General features: G+C 37.4%; 2 protein-coding genes across 3 annotated transcripts; one reads left to right on the top strand and one right to left on the bottom strand.

Annotated features, from left to right (window-relative positions):
* The first annotated feature begins 2,140 nt into the window (after positions 1-2,140).
* pdcl3 (phosducin-like 3) lies at positions 2,141-8,276 on the top strand. Its single transcript, XM_036575900.1, has 6 exons — positions 2,141-2,399; positions 3,943-4,060; positions 4,668-4,758; positions 5,273-5,416; positions 6,437-6,645; positions 7,644-8,276. Exons 1-6 carry the CDS (start codon positions 2,394-2,396, stop codon positions 7,787-7,789), a joined length of 714 nt encoding a protein of 237 aa, XP_036431793.1. The 5' UTR covers positions 2,141-2,393; the 3' UTR covers positions 7,790-8,276.
* A 318-nt stretch (positions 8,277-8,594) lies between these two features.
* Positions 8,595-16,209, bottom strand: nms (neuromedin S). Of its 2 annotated transcripts, none has more exons than XM_036575914.1 (8): positions 16,117-16,209; positions 14,992-15,038; positions 10,627-10,680; positions 10,482-10,508; positions 10,313-10,366; positions 9,911-9,985; positions 9,669-9,711; positions 8,595-8,740 (listed from the first exon to the last, which is right to left on the bottom strand). In XM_036575914.1, the coding sequence occupies exons 1-8, from the start codon at positions 16,190-16,192 to the stop codon at positions 8,700-8,702; spliced, it is 417 nt and encodes a 138-aa protein (XP_036431807.1). In that variant the 5' UTR covers positions 16,193-16,209; the 3' UTR covers positions 8,595-8,699. The 2 variants fall into 2 exon arrangements, with proteins under 2 accessions (XP_036431807.1, XP_036431816.1); XM_036575923.1 differs by having other exon boundaries at positions 9,669-9,708.
* Positions 16,210-16,977: the final 768 nt, after the last annotated feature.

Raw genomic sequence — 16,977 nt, 5'->3', positions numbered from 1 at the left:
GACAACATGGTAGAGAGGAAGATACTTGGAGCAAACCACACCACTCGACTCATCCCAAAGGCATTGGATGGAGTGCAATCACTCTAGAGTGCTATAGCACTCTAGCCAACACTTGTCATTGGGCATGGTCACCTTAGAGATCTTGTGTCAAACACGTGGGTCAAGTCAGGCCCATGGCGCAATCCTATTTGGCCTGCAAAATTATTTCAATTTTTCAATTTTTTTAAATTAACATTAGCCCATTTTACCAGGAGCTGTACTACAGTTCCCAGCATGCACTGCAATGTAATGCAATGAGTTTTTATTTTAAATTATTTTTGAATCGTTCAAATATTCAGTGCCTATTTTTGTCGTTGTAGTTTTGGCATACTTTGAACAAACAATGGTCAGTTGGGGTCACGGCAAAATGGTAAGTAAAAATAAAATAAAAAACACAGCCGGCCTACAGATTTGGCCCTTTTTGGTGGTTGAGTTTGACACCCCTGCCTTAGTGCATCTCATTCTACTGGTTTAGTGCTTTTCTATGGAGATTATAGTCAGAAAAACAGCCTTTGTTTATTAAATTAACTTTTCATTGGTCTGCATCATGTCTGTAATCTGAATTTAGACACTGTTGATAAGCAGATTAGCTCATTAAAATAACACTGCTGTCGGAAGAAAACCTCGTATCTTCAAAATGGTAACTTTACAGGAGGAGGAAAAAACATACTTTATAATGTAAGTCAATGGAACCAGACTTTTTACCAAGTAATTTTGGGCCGTTTCTTTTGGTCCATTCATCATGAAATTTACACACAATGTAAAGAGCAACAGGAATTTTAAAATTATGTCAAAAACTGAAAAACGACAAAAATGGAGATGCTGTAGTGATATAATAGTATGACTGAAATGCCGCATGGAGCGCATGCAGAGTCTGTATGTCGCTCGATTCTGTCCCAAATGCACACATTTAAAACAAAGTACACTTGAGATCTCGTGCCCTACAGGTTAGCACATTGTTGACATCAACAAAGTATGGACTTGGAGGAGGACCACAGGGCTTAGGGGTCTTGGCCTAATTACTGAACTACACCAGTAATTAAGATGGTTCTTTAGTAAAGGGAATGGTTCTATTTAGAACCACGTGTTCTGTATAGAACCAATGATTCTTTGCATGGTGAAATTATTCTTCAGGTTGGTGGAAAATGTGCTGTATGTGGTTCTATATAGCACCAAAAAAGGTTCTGCTATTGTTATGATGTCGAACATTAGAAGAACCCTTTTTGCTGCTAAATAGAACCATATACAGCACATTTTCCATCAATCTGAAGAACGATTTCAATATGCAAAGAAGAATTCATGGGTCTAAAGAACCATTCCCTTTCCTACGGAACCCTTGAAGAACAATCTTTTTCAAGAGTGTAGACTTTTGAAAAAGATGGCGCCTTAAGGGTTCTTTAGTAAAGAAAATGGTTCTATATAGAACCATGAACACCCAAAGAACGCTTTGCATGATTAAAGGAATCGTGAAAGCGTTCTTCAGATTGATGGAGAACGTGCTGTAAATGATTCTATATAGAACCTTTTTGAAAATAGTTCTATATAGCGCTCAAAAGGGTTCTTCTATTGCTATTATGTCAAGCTTGTAACAGTAGAAGAACCCTTTTGGGTGCCATATAGAACCCTTTCAAAAGGTTCTATATATAGAACCGTCTATAGCACATTTGTGCACATTTTCCATCAATCTGAAGAACCCTTGTATGATGCAAAGAACTGTTTAATCATCGAAGGGTTCTTTGAGCGTACGTGGTTCCATATAGAACCATTTTCTTCACTAAAGAACCCTTGAAGAACCGTCTTTTTTAAGAGTGTAGGGAGCTCTTTCGTAACACCCAGAGATGACGGCAGGAGGCCTTGTTTGTCTTGGTGTCCCACCCTGAGTGACAGGACAGCATGGGCTGGAACACATGGCCCAACAGCCCCCTTCTCCAAACTGCTCCCCCAGATTGGAGTTTGCCCCACAGCCCCCTCAACCAACACCCACCTACCCTACCACCCCCACCCCACTCCCTCTGAACCCTAACCCTGCACATGGTACGTTCCATTTCCTTATTTGGTCATGCTGAATCGGTGCCACCCATATTACAGTCCCACTGAGTCACACTCTCACCACCTTTCAGAGGTTAAACATTGTCAGAGCACTTCACGTTTTTATTTACCCCTCTAAACGTTTTTATCTCTATGTAAAACCCGCACATCGGGGGTAGAACCTGAGTTTGAATCACAGGAGAAAAACCAGGCGAGTTTGTGCGGACTTGTTTCCAGTCGGACGGGAATCAGCGGCGCTCCTTCTGCGCTGGAGTCTGTCAGAGAGATCTGGAACTGAGAGGAACTGAGCGATAAAACACGAAATAATGCAGGTTTGTCTCTAAAAATCACATTTCTGGCTTAATTAGTTCAGAAACGGGTTCATGTAGATGTTAAATACCCGATTTGGGTTTATTTTCTGTCCTCTAAAGATGAAAAACACACGACGAGGCTGAAGTTTGCGTCCCATTCGAATTTTCCGTTCCACCTTAAATCGCCCCGCAGTTTCATTCGGATGCCTCAGGTGCCCGAATGTAACTGCTGCGCCATTTAAGGTGGAACGGGAAAATTCGAAATAGAAGCTAACCTGCTTCGTCTAGTCAGGTTATTTTAGGAAACTGCGTTTAGTTTTAGACGCCTTGTCTGTTTTAAAATGTCTAACAGACCGAATACGAAACATTTATGACCTTTTTCACGATGACTTTTAAACGTAGAGTTTTTAGCCTCATTTTAAGTTGTATTTTTAAGGTTGCTGCTTTATTTCTACCTGAATTATTACTACGTTGAAGTGAACACACTTTAACTCTTTTGTTTGAGGGTCGTATTTGTTAATTTAGGATGTTTTACACAGATTTATACAGTTCCTCATCTCTTACCTCGAATGTCGTCAAACAGACATGTTTGGTGTTTGAAAATTGGTTCTTTAGCTTTAGCACTGGAGCTAAGAGGCTACAAGTAATGGAAGGTGATGCACTGAAATCCCTCACATTACTTGTACTTAAGTAGTCAAGTTATAATTACTTGTCTTCTTGTTTATCACTTAATTCAGGCAAAAATTAAAGTATAACTATTTTAGTGAGTAGAACAGACTCAAAAAAACAAGTAGCAACGCATTTTATATATATATATATATATATATATATATATATATATATATATATATATATATATATACACACACACACACTGTACTTTTAATGTAAGTGAATGGAACCAAAAATTTTTTCCAGGTTATTTTGGGCTGTTTCTTTTGGTCCATTCATCATGGAATTTACCGAAAGTGTAAAGGGCAAAAGGCATTTTTAAATCATGCCAAAAACTTTAAAAAAAAAGACCAAAATGGAGATACAATGTTTTTTTTCCAACAGCACTTTACATGTTTTACTATCCTAAGCATGAACGTGTTTAGTTTCTCTGTTTTGCCTTCAGTTTGGTTGTAACAAACAAATAAAAATGACTAAATAATATTTATTTTTAACTCTTTTAAAAGAGTTTTCTTTTATGTGTAAGTTTGTGATCATTACAATGTTTGGAACTGTTTTAAAATCTTTGTTTCAAACACAAGAATTCCAAAAGAATCAAAACTTTTCAGATTTCCTCATTATCCATAAAAATAGATGGAAGTACATCATATAGGTAAACACCATAGCAGCCATCTTGGTGCCTGCATTTTGTTTGTACTTGACAACAGACTTCCAGTACTTGTTACGTACATAACCAGTGCAAAACTCAAGAAGCAAACTTCGGACACCAAACATCTTTTGGGTGATCGACTACATTTAGGGAAAGAAGAAAATTTGGGTAAATGAGGTCAATTTTCCTCTGAACCTTTTATAAAACAATGTACATGCTGTATGTGAATGATTTCGGCTGTAGGACCCAAACGAAGACACTGAGTGGAATGATATTCTGCGGAAGAAGGGCATCCTTCCTCCTAAAGAGACGCCGAAGGAGGATGAGGAAGAAGAGCAGATTATTCAGCAACAGTCCATTGGTAAGATTCTTAAGTGTCAGAAAACTGAATGAAAGTGTATGTAATGACCACAAGCTTGTGTTCCACCTCTAACAAACACTATGGCCAAAGGTTTGTAGATGTTCTCCAGCGTTTCGTCTGAAGTCAAGGGTATTAATTGAGAGGTTTTTCGCCCTTTTGCTGCAGTAACAGCCTCTACTCTTTTAAGAAGGCTTTAGACTAGATGTTGGAACATTTCTATGAGGATTTGATTGCATTCAGCCACAAGAGCACAAACACCACTCACAAAACTCAGCCGAGAGCTTATTGGTTTAGAGTGCATGGTGACCTTAGAGCATCTCATTCTATTGGCAGTGCTTTTCTGTGGTGATTATATAAGCTCTTTATGTGCAGTTGAACGCCTTTGTCAGCTAAGTGTGTAAGTGTGCACTTACAGTTGCTTAATATACTCGTTAGAATGGCTTAGGACTGTGTGGATACTTTAAGAGCTTTCAGAAGTAGACCCTGTGGTGTCTCAGAGAGATGATCATTGGAGACGTACGTGGTTTATTAAGTTTGATTTCACCTTGAATGGTTTGTTGTAGAAACTGGCCCTGATTTTCCTGTTTGTTTCCTTTGTTCCCTCTAGTGAAGACATATGAGAACATGACCTTGGAGGAGCTGGAGGAGAATGAGGATGAGTTCAGTGACGAGGATGAGGTTGCCATAGAGATGTACAGGTGAGTTTTGCCAGACCCGTTAAAATGGCATTGATACAGCAGTTAGTGATTAATGCGTCTTAAATTGATATTTGGTTTTTAACCCCCTTCACCAACCCTATCCCCCCATTAACTCAAAATATCGTAATTACAGACAAAATTTAAGTGCTATTGCCTTTTTTAGATATGTACTTTTGTCTGTGTGATATATAATGTCATACGGTGACAGAAACCACATAATTAAGTCTATTAGAGATTACAGGTCCACATAGTTTGAGGCAACTTTATGATTTAGGCAAGCATGTAGCACCATGCTAATTGGACATTTCCATTATTTAGCGTCATTGCTCTTGTGCAAAATTAAAAAAGCAGACCTTGGTTATCAAATCTTCACATATCAGAGATCTTGGCTTAACAGCTACATTTGGGGTAATTTTGCACTTAAATGCAAGTTTACACCTCATAATGACTGAACAAGCTAAACCCCATGTTATGTAGTCTTTATTGATGTTTTGTTTTGCCTGTTGTTTCTCAGGCAGAAGAGGCTTGCAGAGTGGAAAGCTAACCAGATAAAGAATGTGTTCGGGGAAGTGAAGGAGATTTCTGGTCAGGATTATGTTCAGGAAGTGAACAAGGCTGGCACCGGCATCTGGGTGGTGCTGCACCTCTACAAACCAGGGTGAGTATAGTGTCTTATCACAGGAGTGCTGCAAAAAGTGCCTTCAGTCCTCTCTCCAAGCCAAGCCTACCAGGCAGTGTTTGAACTTTTTTCAGACACAACATTCTAGAAAAGGGCCCCACACCTTAAAAAAAAGGCCCAAAAGGTTGTCTGACAGAGGAAGAGAGAGTGTCATTGGGAATTAAAGGGGAATTCCATTGATTTTTCTACGGTTTTGTATAATTCAGTGGTCGAGGGGTAAACAAAGTCATTCGGATTGGTTTGATGTGGAATGGTTCATTTGCAGTGAAACTCGCAGACTGATTTCTTTACAGTGGTGGTGACAGGAACCAGGAATGCCAATGTCTACAACAGAAATAGTAATTTTATTTACTATCCAAAACCAACAGTGAACCTACACGTGTCTTCTGGGTTTTTATATGTAGTGTTGATGGTGGAAAAATGTGGTCAATCTGAAAAAAATAAGTTTTCTTTGGGGACAATTTTGCCTTAGAACACCCTCCATGTACCCCTCCACCATGAATGGATTAAATAAATTGATTTAAAAACGTTTTAGACTAAAACTTTCACAAAGCTACTGTAAAACAATGACTTCAGGCAGTGAATTCATAATCATTTCATGTAATAACTTTTTGTAAGGGAGATTTTAGAGGTGGACGTCTGATTCACCAGCCGCTGTGAACAATTCTGGCTCTGTATGTTTCTCTAGAATGCAACATTTCACACTAAACCGTTCTGAAGGATTTTGTTGACATTTTAACTATTTACCTATGCAAAAATTTTGAAAAATTCATGGAGTTCCTCTTTAAGATCTTTAATAAACTGAATGCAAGTTTTTCAGTATTTATTTTTTGTCACTTTTTAAGCTGTTAGTCGCTTTATTCTGTCAAGTTAGTTTTGGTCCTTTAATAATTAATTTTTTTATTGCTGAAAATTTTAAGTAAAAATATATGCTGTGCAGGTATTTTTAGTATTTCTTTGTATATCAAAATAATAATAGCTTGACCTTTATATTCCCAGCATCCCACTGTGCACTCTCATAAACCAGCACCTTTCAGAGTTGGCCCGAAAGTTCCCACAAACAAAGTTCCTGAAGTCCATCTCCACCACCTGCATACCCAACTACCCTGACAGGAACCTTCCCACAATCTTTGTTTACTTCGAGGGAGAGATGAAGGCCCAGTTCATCGGCCCCCTTGTTTTCGGAGGCATGAACCTGAAGTGTGATGGTATGTAAGTTTTATACATATTGAATCTGGGATTAAGCCTAGTCTTGGACTATTCAGCGTTCTGAATAAAGATTCTCCACTGAAAGGAAAATGTAGTCCAGGACTAGGCCTAAACCCTGACAGGGAAACTGACCCTTACTGTGTTTTTGGAGAAAGTGTAAGAAGTGATTTGAGAGTACATTCGAAATCTTTTTTGTAGTCATACTGATAACATTTAATATCACAGTATTATTCAAATGTATCATTGTATCACAACATTTGTTAATATTTAACCTCTTCAACTCCTTGAGACCACCGGTGGTTCCAAAACGCACTGTCATATTTTTCATAACTTTCATATTTCATAAGCTACATTCAAAAAGTGGGGGTCATATGAGAGCTTTAACTGTCTTCTTTCCAGTCAAATAGATGGGTAATGTAATTTTAAACCCTTATAATAAAAGAAGCTGAACACACAGTTGTCACATTTTTTTTGCCTACTGAAAGTCGACCCATTTTTTCACAAATCTGGGCTATAAACTATAAACAGATGGTGTCTTTTCAGTGATCTGCTCTGTAAAAATTATTTGTATAAAATAATACAAAGAGCGTCTAATTTTTGGCTTTCAGCAGTAAATTGTAAGCATATAGCAACGTGTATGATCATAAAACACGTTCTGTTAAGTTGAGGGGAGATTTAAAAAAAAAATTAAAGAAAATTAAAATTTACATTTATTTCATGCAGTTACTGAATAACTTGCCTCACGATTTGGTCATGTAAATTCAGATGGAAAAACCAAAACATACCCTGGTCAATAAGAGGTCAATGTTAAAAGCAACCCGTTGCTACTCTGTGCTAAAAGAACGTCTTACGAAACTGACAAAGCTTGTCCTGCTCTGGCAGAACTGGGCTTTGTAAAAAAGACTATAAAATGGCAGGATGTCATTTTAACATCTAAAGCTTCCAATCTCAGGTGGTTGTGGTGTTAATCTTTCTGTTGCGGTTGTCTGTTCACCAGAGCTGGAGTGGCGGCTGGCAGAAAGTGGTGCGGTGAAGACCGACCTGGAAGAGAACCCAAGGAAGCAGATCCAGGATCAGCTGCTGACATCCATCCGCTGCTCAATGCCCAGCCGCAGAGACAGCGACGAATCTGACGAGGACTGAGCCTCCATCCCATGGGTGCCTTCATAGAGACCCGACAAATGGAGGTTGACATGTGAAAACAAAACAGGACTCGGCCAAATGCATTTCTAATGGTGCCAAGGATTTTTCATATCCAAGGAGCCAAATGCTCCAACATGTTCCCCTCGACAACACAGCTGTTGTCAGTTTTGAAGAAAGTGTGAAATGTTAGTGTCGCTGAACAGAGATGTATATCATGAACACACTCCTATGTTTATATTCTCCTTGTCATATTTGGAGGAAGTGTTCCCTCTAGTGGTAAAGAACTGTGCCCAAAGAACTGCATTGACCTCGGAGACAACAGGATTTTTGAGTTGACACTTACCAGAAATACCAGATAAAGATAAATACAAGATGAATATTTTATTTATGGCATGTATAATCCATTATACATGTTTATCATCATTGTCTAAACGGTTTTATATAAATGTTATCATTGGCTGTCACCATAAAAACACTTGATTTATGATTGTTTTCAGTTTTTTTGTCTTTTGGATCTGTAGCTGTATTTCTACACCCGTCAGGTCCAGATGTCTTCACAAAGTCAGTAAAACACAAAAGGAAAAAAAATGTAAGATGGCAGTTTAGTTGGTCTCCACTTATAAATTCTGAAAAAAGAGATGCTTTGGAAATAAGCTTACATTTACAATTGTAGTGTGGATCAGGGGGATGACCAGGATTGTTCTTTGAGTTGGAGATGATTTAGTTACAGTTTTGAGGTCACGGGATGTATGTGTGCATGATACGTGACGAAGAGAGATTGAGCAAATTTATTGCACACCACACACACCCATGAGATTACATTTATTTACAGAATTGAGTGTGAAGTACAGTCCAAAACATCTGGCAGAACATTTCAGCCAAGAAACCAGTCCTAGTCCAGCTCCAGATGTTACGGTTCTAATGAGCATCCAAATAAAGAACAGAGCACATCTGCACAGAGGTAAAGAAACAGATATAAGAAGAACAGATAAACTACAGGCAATGTATTTGTATGGACGCTGCAAATACATCAGTTTCTTAGTGTCTGACTTGACTTCAGGAATTGAAAATGTTTCAGGGCTTAAAAGCCTTCTAGTATTAATTTACTGAATTGTGTCTAAGTACCTGACATGAGTAGTAACTAGTTCTACTTTTAGTTACAAGTGTTTAGGTAAAATTTTGATTTGTTCTTCTCTGAGTCTCTTCACCTCCTGAACTGATTTACTGTTGCTAACTCCTCTCACTTTGGAGCACTGGTGTTTTATTTTAGACCAAAAGGCTAAAAAAGAGAAAAATGGAGCCTAACAAACCTCAGTTCCTAAGCTGATAGATGCTGGATGTTCTAAGAAGTTTTTCTGCAGTTCTTTATGGCAGTTCAGCACTGCAGTTATTTGTCTTGATACTTTTTTTTTGACTGAAGTTGTTTTGTGGTAGGCTACTTTCTACTTGAGCGATTGAAGTAAGAGCTTTCCTTGTATGTGGTTTTGGGTACTCTATCCAGTCTCAAAAATAAAAGTTCCTTAATGGTTCTTGGCTTGAATGCATGTATGGTTCTATGGAAAACCTTTAACTGGTATAGAAAATTTGAAAAGGTTCTTCACACTCGCACATCTCATTTACCAAAATGATTGTTTACAGAGGTGTTCTTCTAGGGCATTGCTCCAAATAAAATAATCTTTTCTGGATCCCCTGAGCAATTTTTAAGAATGCACCTCTGCCAAGTCAGATTAAAACTGCATTTTTAATTTTCTATGCATAGAAATATGACACTGTAAAAATTGGAAGTATTGATACATACTAACTTGTTTTGATGTAACTGAGAACCACAGAGAAAAGTGATGACTGTGAACTCATTTGCGTGCAGGTTAATGGTGCTTACCTCGCACAAATCTATTTGAACGACCGCACGCCGTCTTCAGCTTCTCTAAGAGAAAGACAGTGTCACACAAACAGACCTTTGCAAGGAATGTAATGCATCATGTGACTTCAGAATTGCTTTTCAGAATTCCTCATTTTAGTGGCTAGATTAGAAGACAATCTGTAGCATTTTGAAGTCAGATTACTTTACATAAATCAGCTCATCAGATGGAAACAAAATGGAGAAATCTGCATGATTCTTACAGAGTGCACCTGCTGTTTCTTTCTGCGCTGGGTGAACTTAGGTGAGAGACGCATCAATGGGTGGACAGAGTGAGACTAGACAAATAATACACAACTTAGTTACAGTTCAAGTAAACAAAAACTTCTCATACAAACATTGAAAATATTAACCTGACACACTGTGATATTGCTTTTCAGTTTAAGAGTAATTTTTAGTGATATATTTGATAGATTCATGATATAATGCCCATAGTGCTGTTCCTGTTGTCAAAAGGTTTGTTGTGACACACTATGTCAGGTTTGTAAGACTGTTTCAGCAGCATTCCAGAAGAATGATCTCATTAAATTTATTTAAACATAATCTAATACCGTGATATTGAAATGAATCAGTATAGCCCAGCTCTAAACTGAAGACCGCTTTACCTCTCTCTCAACAGAGCCGACTGAATTCTGTGCCTTGGAATAGTGAAACAAGAACTGAAAAGAAAACAGACGAAGACATGATCTATTTGTATTAAAGTCAGTTTCTATGTATGTGCAATCAAAATGATTAAAAACATGGTGCGGATACAGAGTAATGCATGACACTAACCCGTTTGAAAACATTCTGGATCTGCTCCTGAGAAACGTGAATGCGCAAATATTCAGTATTAGATAATGGGTACTAGTGTTAAAATATGTGATAATGTACTAATAATAAGAACGCACACATACAGACACTGCATGCAACTTCTCACCTTGTTCTGGTCTTGCCACACAAGTCCACACAGAGTGCTCTGCACAGCAGAACCCTGCAGCAGAGAGACAGTTCCTCAATGTCAGTCTTCTGCTCAAATCGTGAGGCTCATACTTGTCAATGCTCCTGATTTGCCTCAGAAAATCCAGATTTTCATTACCCTCACTGTGTGTTCTACTGGTGTCAAAATTGTCATATTTCTCTGTTTTAGAACAAATGACCCTCTTAAATTCAGCATAGCAGACTGGTGATCTAAATAGACTGCGAAAAACACTGTTGCTAAAATTGCCTGCACATGGTCATGGCTAAAGCTGTGAGAGTACAAGGTTGTTCTAAAGCTTTGAGGGTACAGGTTTGTTTTGAAGTTGTGAGAGCACAGGGCTATTTTAAAGCTGTGAAGCTACAGGGCTGCTCTAAAGCTGTGAGGGTATAGGGTTATTCTAAAGCTTTGCGTGTATAGGTTTGCTTTGAAACTGTGAGGGTGCAGAATTGTTCAGGTTGTTTAGAAGTGGTGAGGGTCCTGGGTTGTTCTGAAGCTCTGAAGGTCCTAAGTTGTTCTGGAGCTGTGAGGGTACACAATTGTTTTAGAGCTATGAGGGTACAGGGTTGTTCCAAAGCTTTGAGGGTACAAGGATGTTCTGAAGCTGTGAGGGTACTGGGTTGTTCTGAAGCTGTGAGGGTCCTAAGTTGTTCTGGAGCTGTGAGGGTACACAATTGTTTTAGAGCTATGAGGGTGCAGGGTTGTTCTTAAGTTGTGAGGGTACAGGGTTGTTCTGAAGCTGTGAGGGTACAGTTGTTCTGGAACTATGAGGGTACATGGTTTTTCTGAAGTTGCAAGAGTACAGGGTTGTTCTGAGGCTGTGAGTACGGGGTTGTTCTGAAGCTGTGAGGGTACAGGGTTGTTCTGAAGCTGAATATTTAGGAATCTGTTAGGTGGTTCAGGACTACGCTGAAAGTATGAGGGTATGGGTTGAAGTTGTGAAGGTACAGGACTGCACAGGAGCTGTGCAGGATGTCTGCAGGCCTAATTTGGTTTAATACCCGATGTTCTTGACTCCTATCGAGCCACTCTAGCTTTACAGGAGCATCGGAATGGTAGAGCCAGGCTTTGTTGCTCCATACTTTGTTACATTCGATATGTATAACAAAAATAAATCTGAATGGAACTGATTAAACAAAGCTAAACACTGCCTTCTGCCATTCAGAGAGTTTCTTTTTATATGGAATTACCAAACTTTTGATTTTGTTTTGTGAAACCAGGCTGGTGACTCAACTTACCAGTTAATTTCCAGATTCGTTTGGTTTGTTGTCGCAAGGAAAATAAGCAAACTGTGCTGGACACAGTTCCCCACCCTAGTGTTAAACTGACATCTAATACTAGGACTGAAGGCTTAATTCTACTTTCAAATTCACAATTTTTCAGTCAGATAAGACAAAGAAATGTTGTGCTTTTGCACGCTGAAAGGCAACATGCTCCTGAATAGCATCTAAATGGTGAGGTATTAGCGCAATATGGGTTTTAAAACTGAAATGTAACACAATTTCAACATGTGACTAGCTGAACCAAGGAAGAATGGGTCACAGATAGGTGAACTCTGCATGATGTCTACAGAAAGAGAGAGACTTAGCTAAGGAGTGTAATCTTATTATGGGTATGACAGGTACCTAAAGGTCAAGATATAAGTCAGAAATGAAAAAAAGAAAAGTGTGATTTATAATTAAGGCAGGACACTATGAAAATGACTCATCGTGACATTCACATCTTGACATGTTACTGTGGAAGCAAGGCTCTTACATAGCGTGACTCACATATGTGCATGTGTGAGAGAAAGAAAGGCTCAGTCTTATTTCTGATGTGTGGTAACTGCAGTCATTAGTTTCTCTGAGAGTCTGACTCCATATAACATGAGAAAAGGGAAGATGGTGACTGAACAATTTTACACTTTGGGCACTTATTGCTTGGTAGGTGACCAAACACTGACGTTACACAAATGTAATGTGCTTCAAATGAAGTTGTCCCAATATTCATCCTCAGTTTAAACTGGTTGTTTAAATCTGAAGATGACATTTTCCTAACATGTTTAACACATATAAAAATTATTAGATATAAAAGCATAAATATTCTGTAACATAACCTCATATTTATCTTTTTTTTATCTGAAATGCAAATGCACACCAAAAATAAATCATTTTACCTCACTATCCCAATACGTATGGATGTATGTATGTATGTGTGTGTGTATAATGTGCCATTACTTTTGTACAGGTCATATTTTATTTCTTATTATCCATATTTTATGTTTCATTTCCTTCAAATTCAGCAGATAAGCAAAAATGATGCATTGAAATGTAGAGGATGCATTCATTTATTTTCACTAATAAAATAAATAAAACATTTAATTTCACCAGAGGTGCCTAAACTTTTGCCTATGACTGTATGCTTCTCACTTATGGCTTAAAAATTCAATATGGCTTGTTAATCTAAATAAAGATCCCTTTAAATCTCTATAAAATTGTGTGTAGGTCAGTGTCCTTTGATCCAGCTAAATAAAACTCTCCAGACTGTGATATTTAAGAGGTATTTCAGAGATTTTTCCATATTACTTCATAATTAAAGGGTTAAGATATACAAATATTAATGCAGTAGTGTTAACTTGCTTGTGACAACAATCATATTACAAAACCTTAAAGTGGAATTCCAACATTTTTTCCAAAATATTCCATAACTAAATGGCCAAGATGTAAATAAAGTTATTCGTTTGATGTTTTTTGATGTGAAATTCTACAAAAATCCAGAGAAACATACCAAGTTAGAATGGTTTACAGTCATGCTGATAGGAACCAGACGTCTGAAATGCCTTAATGCCTCTAACAGTTGGCAGAACGTTACTGAATGAAATCAGCTGCCTGATGCTTGATGCTTTATGATAATTTTGCTATTAAGTTTTGGCCACCAATGTATTAAAATTCCCTCACAGAAAGTTATGATCTGAAATGGTTATGAATACACTCCCTGATGTCTCAGACATTGTTTCACATATTTTTTTAATCCATTCATGGTGGAGGGATACATGCATCATGATGTAAAGCAAAATAGTCCCCAAAGAAAACTATTTTTTTCAGATTTACCATTATTTTACCATCATCAACATGACATATGAAAACTCATAAGGTGTACACTACAAAACATAAATTTACTCATCTGTTAATGCAAATCTAGGATCTATTAATCTGGATAAGTCCTACTGCTCTCCAGCGTTTGGTTTTGTTGGTTTATGTTAGTTCCCTCTTATTTTTCTACTCTTTGCATAGTGTTATTTCCAAGTTCTCATGCCAAAGTTCTCTACATTCTCATGCCAAAATGTTACATTTGGATGCATTTTTACGTGTTTTTGTTTTGTGTTCAGCTTTATCAGTTCAGCCTGTAGCCACAAATGTTATCAGGTGGCAAATATCAGCCCTCAAACAGTTCCTGAACACAATGACAAAAATGCATGATATTAAAAATAATGGAATTGTTTTTGCATCATGACATGGTTCTTCACACTGATGGAGAATATGTTGTATATGGTTCTATATAGAACCTTTTTGAAAAGGGTTCATATTGCACCAAAAAGGATTCTTCTGTTGTTACAAGCTTGACAGTATATCAATAGCAGAGACCCTTTTTGGTGCTATATAGAACCATTTTCAAAAAAGGTTCTGTATAGAACATACACAACACATTTTCCATCAATGTGAGGAACCATTTCACGATCCAAAGAACTTTAAACATGCAAATGGTTATTTGAGTGTTCATGGTTATATATAGACCTTTTACTAAAGAACATTTGAAGAACCATCTCAACTGAAACCATTTAAAATGACTGTGCTGTTTGGGTTAAACTTACTAGCTGTTGAAATGTGGATCACTGAAAATTAAAAAATAACTATAAATCAAATAAAACGTTGTTAAAGCTTGAACTTGCTGAGTAACTTCATTTTTTAAGGCAATACATTTGCATGATTTTATACGTAAAGTTAACTAATTTTACAGTTTACACCTTCACAGTATAGGCTGACTGGTGGTTCTGGAATAGTAAATAAGGTCCCCAACAATAAACCATTAAACAACAAACCACTCTGAATGACTTTACATCTCAACCATGAAATTTTGAATTTTGAAAAGTGGGTGGAAGTCCCCTGTAATGCGGTTTCCTGAAGGAGTGAATGAATGAGTGTAAAATGTATAACGTCTTGTGAGAGAAATGACAGGAGGACGGGGTAATGGTGAAGATAAGATGGACAAGGCTGGCACAAAAAATTAAAGGAGAATGTTTTTATAAAGTGATGGTTTGTAAAAGACTGATTACAACCAAACACTTACCTGCATATAATCTCCATCTTCCTCACAGTCTGTCAATGGATAACTTTCTGAAAACAAGCAAGAATATTCTTATTTACAACATGCTTCAGTAATTACTCTGTTTAAAGTTTGCTCGTATGATCAAAGTGGAACAATTATAAAGTATGTCAAACTGGCATGCATGATAACTGCTGAACAAAATGTTATTTTTAATTTCATTTTACAGCTTTTATTTTCACTTCAGGTAAGTAGGACAAATAACTGATAACAGTGGTTACAAAACAGATAGTTTTGTCTATTTTTAAAAAAAACATGTAAATAAACCTGCAGTTAATCTCTGATGTGGGGATGAAAATTGAGGTAAAATGTTTGTCACTGTAAACTTACTACCATAAAAATTGAAAAGTAACTTAAAACATTTTTAAATTCAGATTAAAAATCAAAACATATGTATCTAATCTCTAAACTGTGCTGTTGTAATCTCTTAAGTGTAAAAAATAATACTGGTATTATCAAACTGAAAGACGTCTGAAGTACATTTATGGAAAAAAGTTAAAATAGTAATGTTTTGAGGATGTTTACATCTCTGCTAAGTAAGCAATATAAAAAATGTATAATTTTGTTTGTAAAATATTTGTAAAAAGAAAAAAAACAGACAAATTAATAGACAGATCTCAGAAATATACTTACTTATACTTAAAAAGGTCTAAACTTAAGTATAAAAACCGAAGTAACCAAAACATAAAAAATTCTCCCCACAAACTAACAGAATTTTGCTCATTTAATCTAAAGTGTGCTTAAAATTCACACCAGTATCAACCGAATTGGACAGTTCTGAAGTTAGGTATAAAAACTGAGGTAAAATTGATTCTTTATCTTATGTTCATCTGTTAAAATCTCCCCACGAACAACAATCTGAGAACTGTGCTGATTTAAAGGGTGCTGAGCATTTACAGTAACGTTAGTGTACTCGAACTGAAACCGTTAGCTAAGCTACGTGTACTAAAGTTAAACGTGAAAACTGAGGTAAAATTTCGCTCTACTGAACATTAAAACACACACAAAGTTAAACTTTCAGTCAGAATTTTAAAAACATGCTGATGAAGTGATGTTTCATCTCCAAAAAGTCTTATTTTCCCCCCCTACCTGCGGTGTGGTGCTGCCCGCTGAAGCCCCACAGCAGCAGGTACAGGACGTTCAGCCGAGCCACACTGAAGCTCATCTCTCCTCACAGCGTCGCGCGACCTGCCCGCCAAACTCTCCCTCATAAAAATGCAGGGACTCGCGCCCGAGCCGACCAATCAGCTTCGAGCGACTCCCTCCTGACCAATGAGCGGCGCCCTCCCTCCCCCCCCTCCCTCCATCCCCCGCGCTCATTATAATAACACGCCTCTGTCTCTGCTGTGAGGAAAAAACCAAAAACAACAATTTACGTGTTTAATAAATGATGTAAAATTGTACGAAGTTAGATCTATTAATAAAGCAGGACTCTTGTTTTCCTTAGACAGGTTAAGCTGTGGAGAAAAAGGGCTAAAAAAACAACAAAAGCGCAAGAAAGTACAGAGGACATAACATTTTATTCAAGTCCCCACTAAAAGAACAAACACAGACCAACAAGTATTTCATGGTGATTTATTTTGGTCTAGTGCTGGTCTGGTTCTGGTTTAGCTGGTCACCCTAGTATGGTCAAACATACCCATATTAAAACACAACATATTCATATTCTGGTTTTGGTGGTCATCAGCATATTAACTTCCATTGCTGCTGACCAGCAGCACCCAAAACACAACATATACTGGTTTGGGTGATCAGCCATGTTGGTCCATGCTTGTTTTTCTAGCAGGTGTGGTGCCACTTTTAGAGTTTCTTACGAGGTTATGCTCTTTTTTATTGATTCGTATATCAAATGTATGTCATATTCTTCTCATGTTTTTTATACTGTTTTTATTCTTGCTTTTATTTATGTAAAGCACTTTGAGTTGTCTTTGTATGGAGCCCCTAAGGTGA

Source organism: Colossoma macropomum, unplaced genomic scaffold (genome assembly GCF_904425465.1).
Source record: "Colossoma macropomum unplaced genomic scaffold, Colossoma_macropomum, whole genome shotgun sequence".
Lineage (NCBI taxonomy): Eukaryota > Metazoa > Chordata > Actinopteri > Characiformes > Serrasalmidae > Colossoma > Colossoma macropomum.
This window is presented reverse-complemented; position numbering and strand designations above follow the sequence as displayed.

Coding starts and splice junctions, on each gene's coding strand:
- pdcl3 (XM_036575900.1), top strand. Junction 5,417..6,436: donor CTGCACCTCTACAAACCAGG/GTGAGTATAGTG, acceptor TTATATTCCCAG/CATCCCACTGTGCACTCTCA. Junction 6,646..7,643: donor CATGAACCTGAAGTGTGATG/GTATGTAAGTTT, acceptor TCTGTTCACCAG/AGCTGGAGTGGCGGCTGGCA.
- nms (XM_036575914.1), bottom strand. CDS start 16,192: ATGAGCTTCAGTGTGGCTCGGCTGAACGTCCTGTACCTGCTGCTGTGG. Junction 10,681..14,991: donor AAGATGGAGATTATATGCAG/GTAAGTGTTTGG, acceptor TCTCTGCTGCAG/GGTTCTGCTGTGCAGAGCAC. Junction 9,986..10,312: donor TCGGCTCTGTTGAGAGAGAG/GTAAAGCGGTCT, acceptor TTATTTGTCTAG/TCTCACTCTGTCCACCCATT.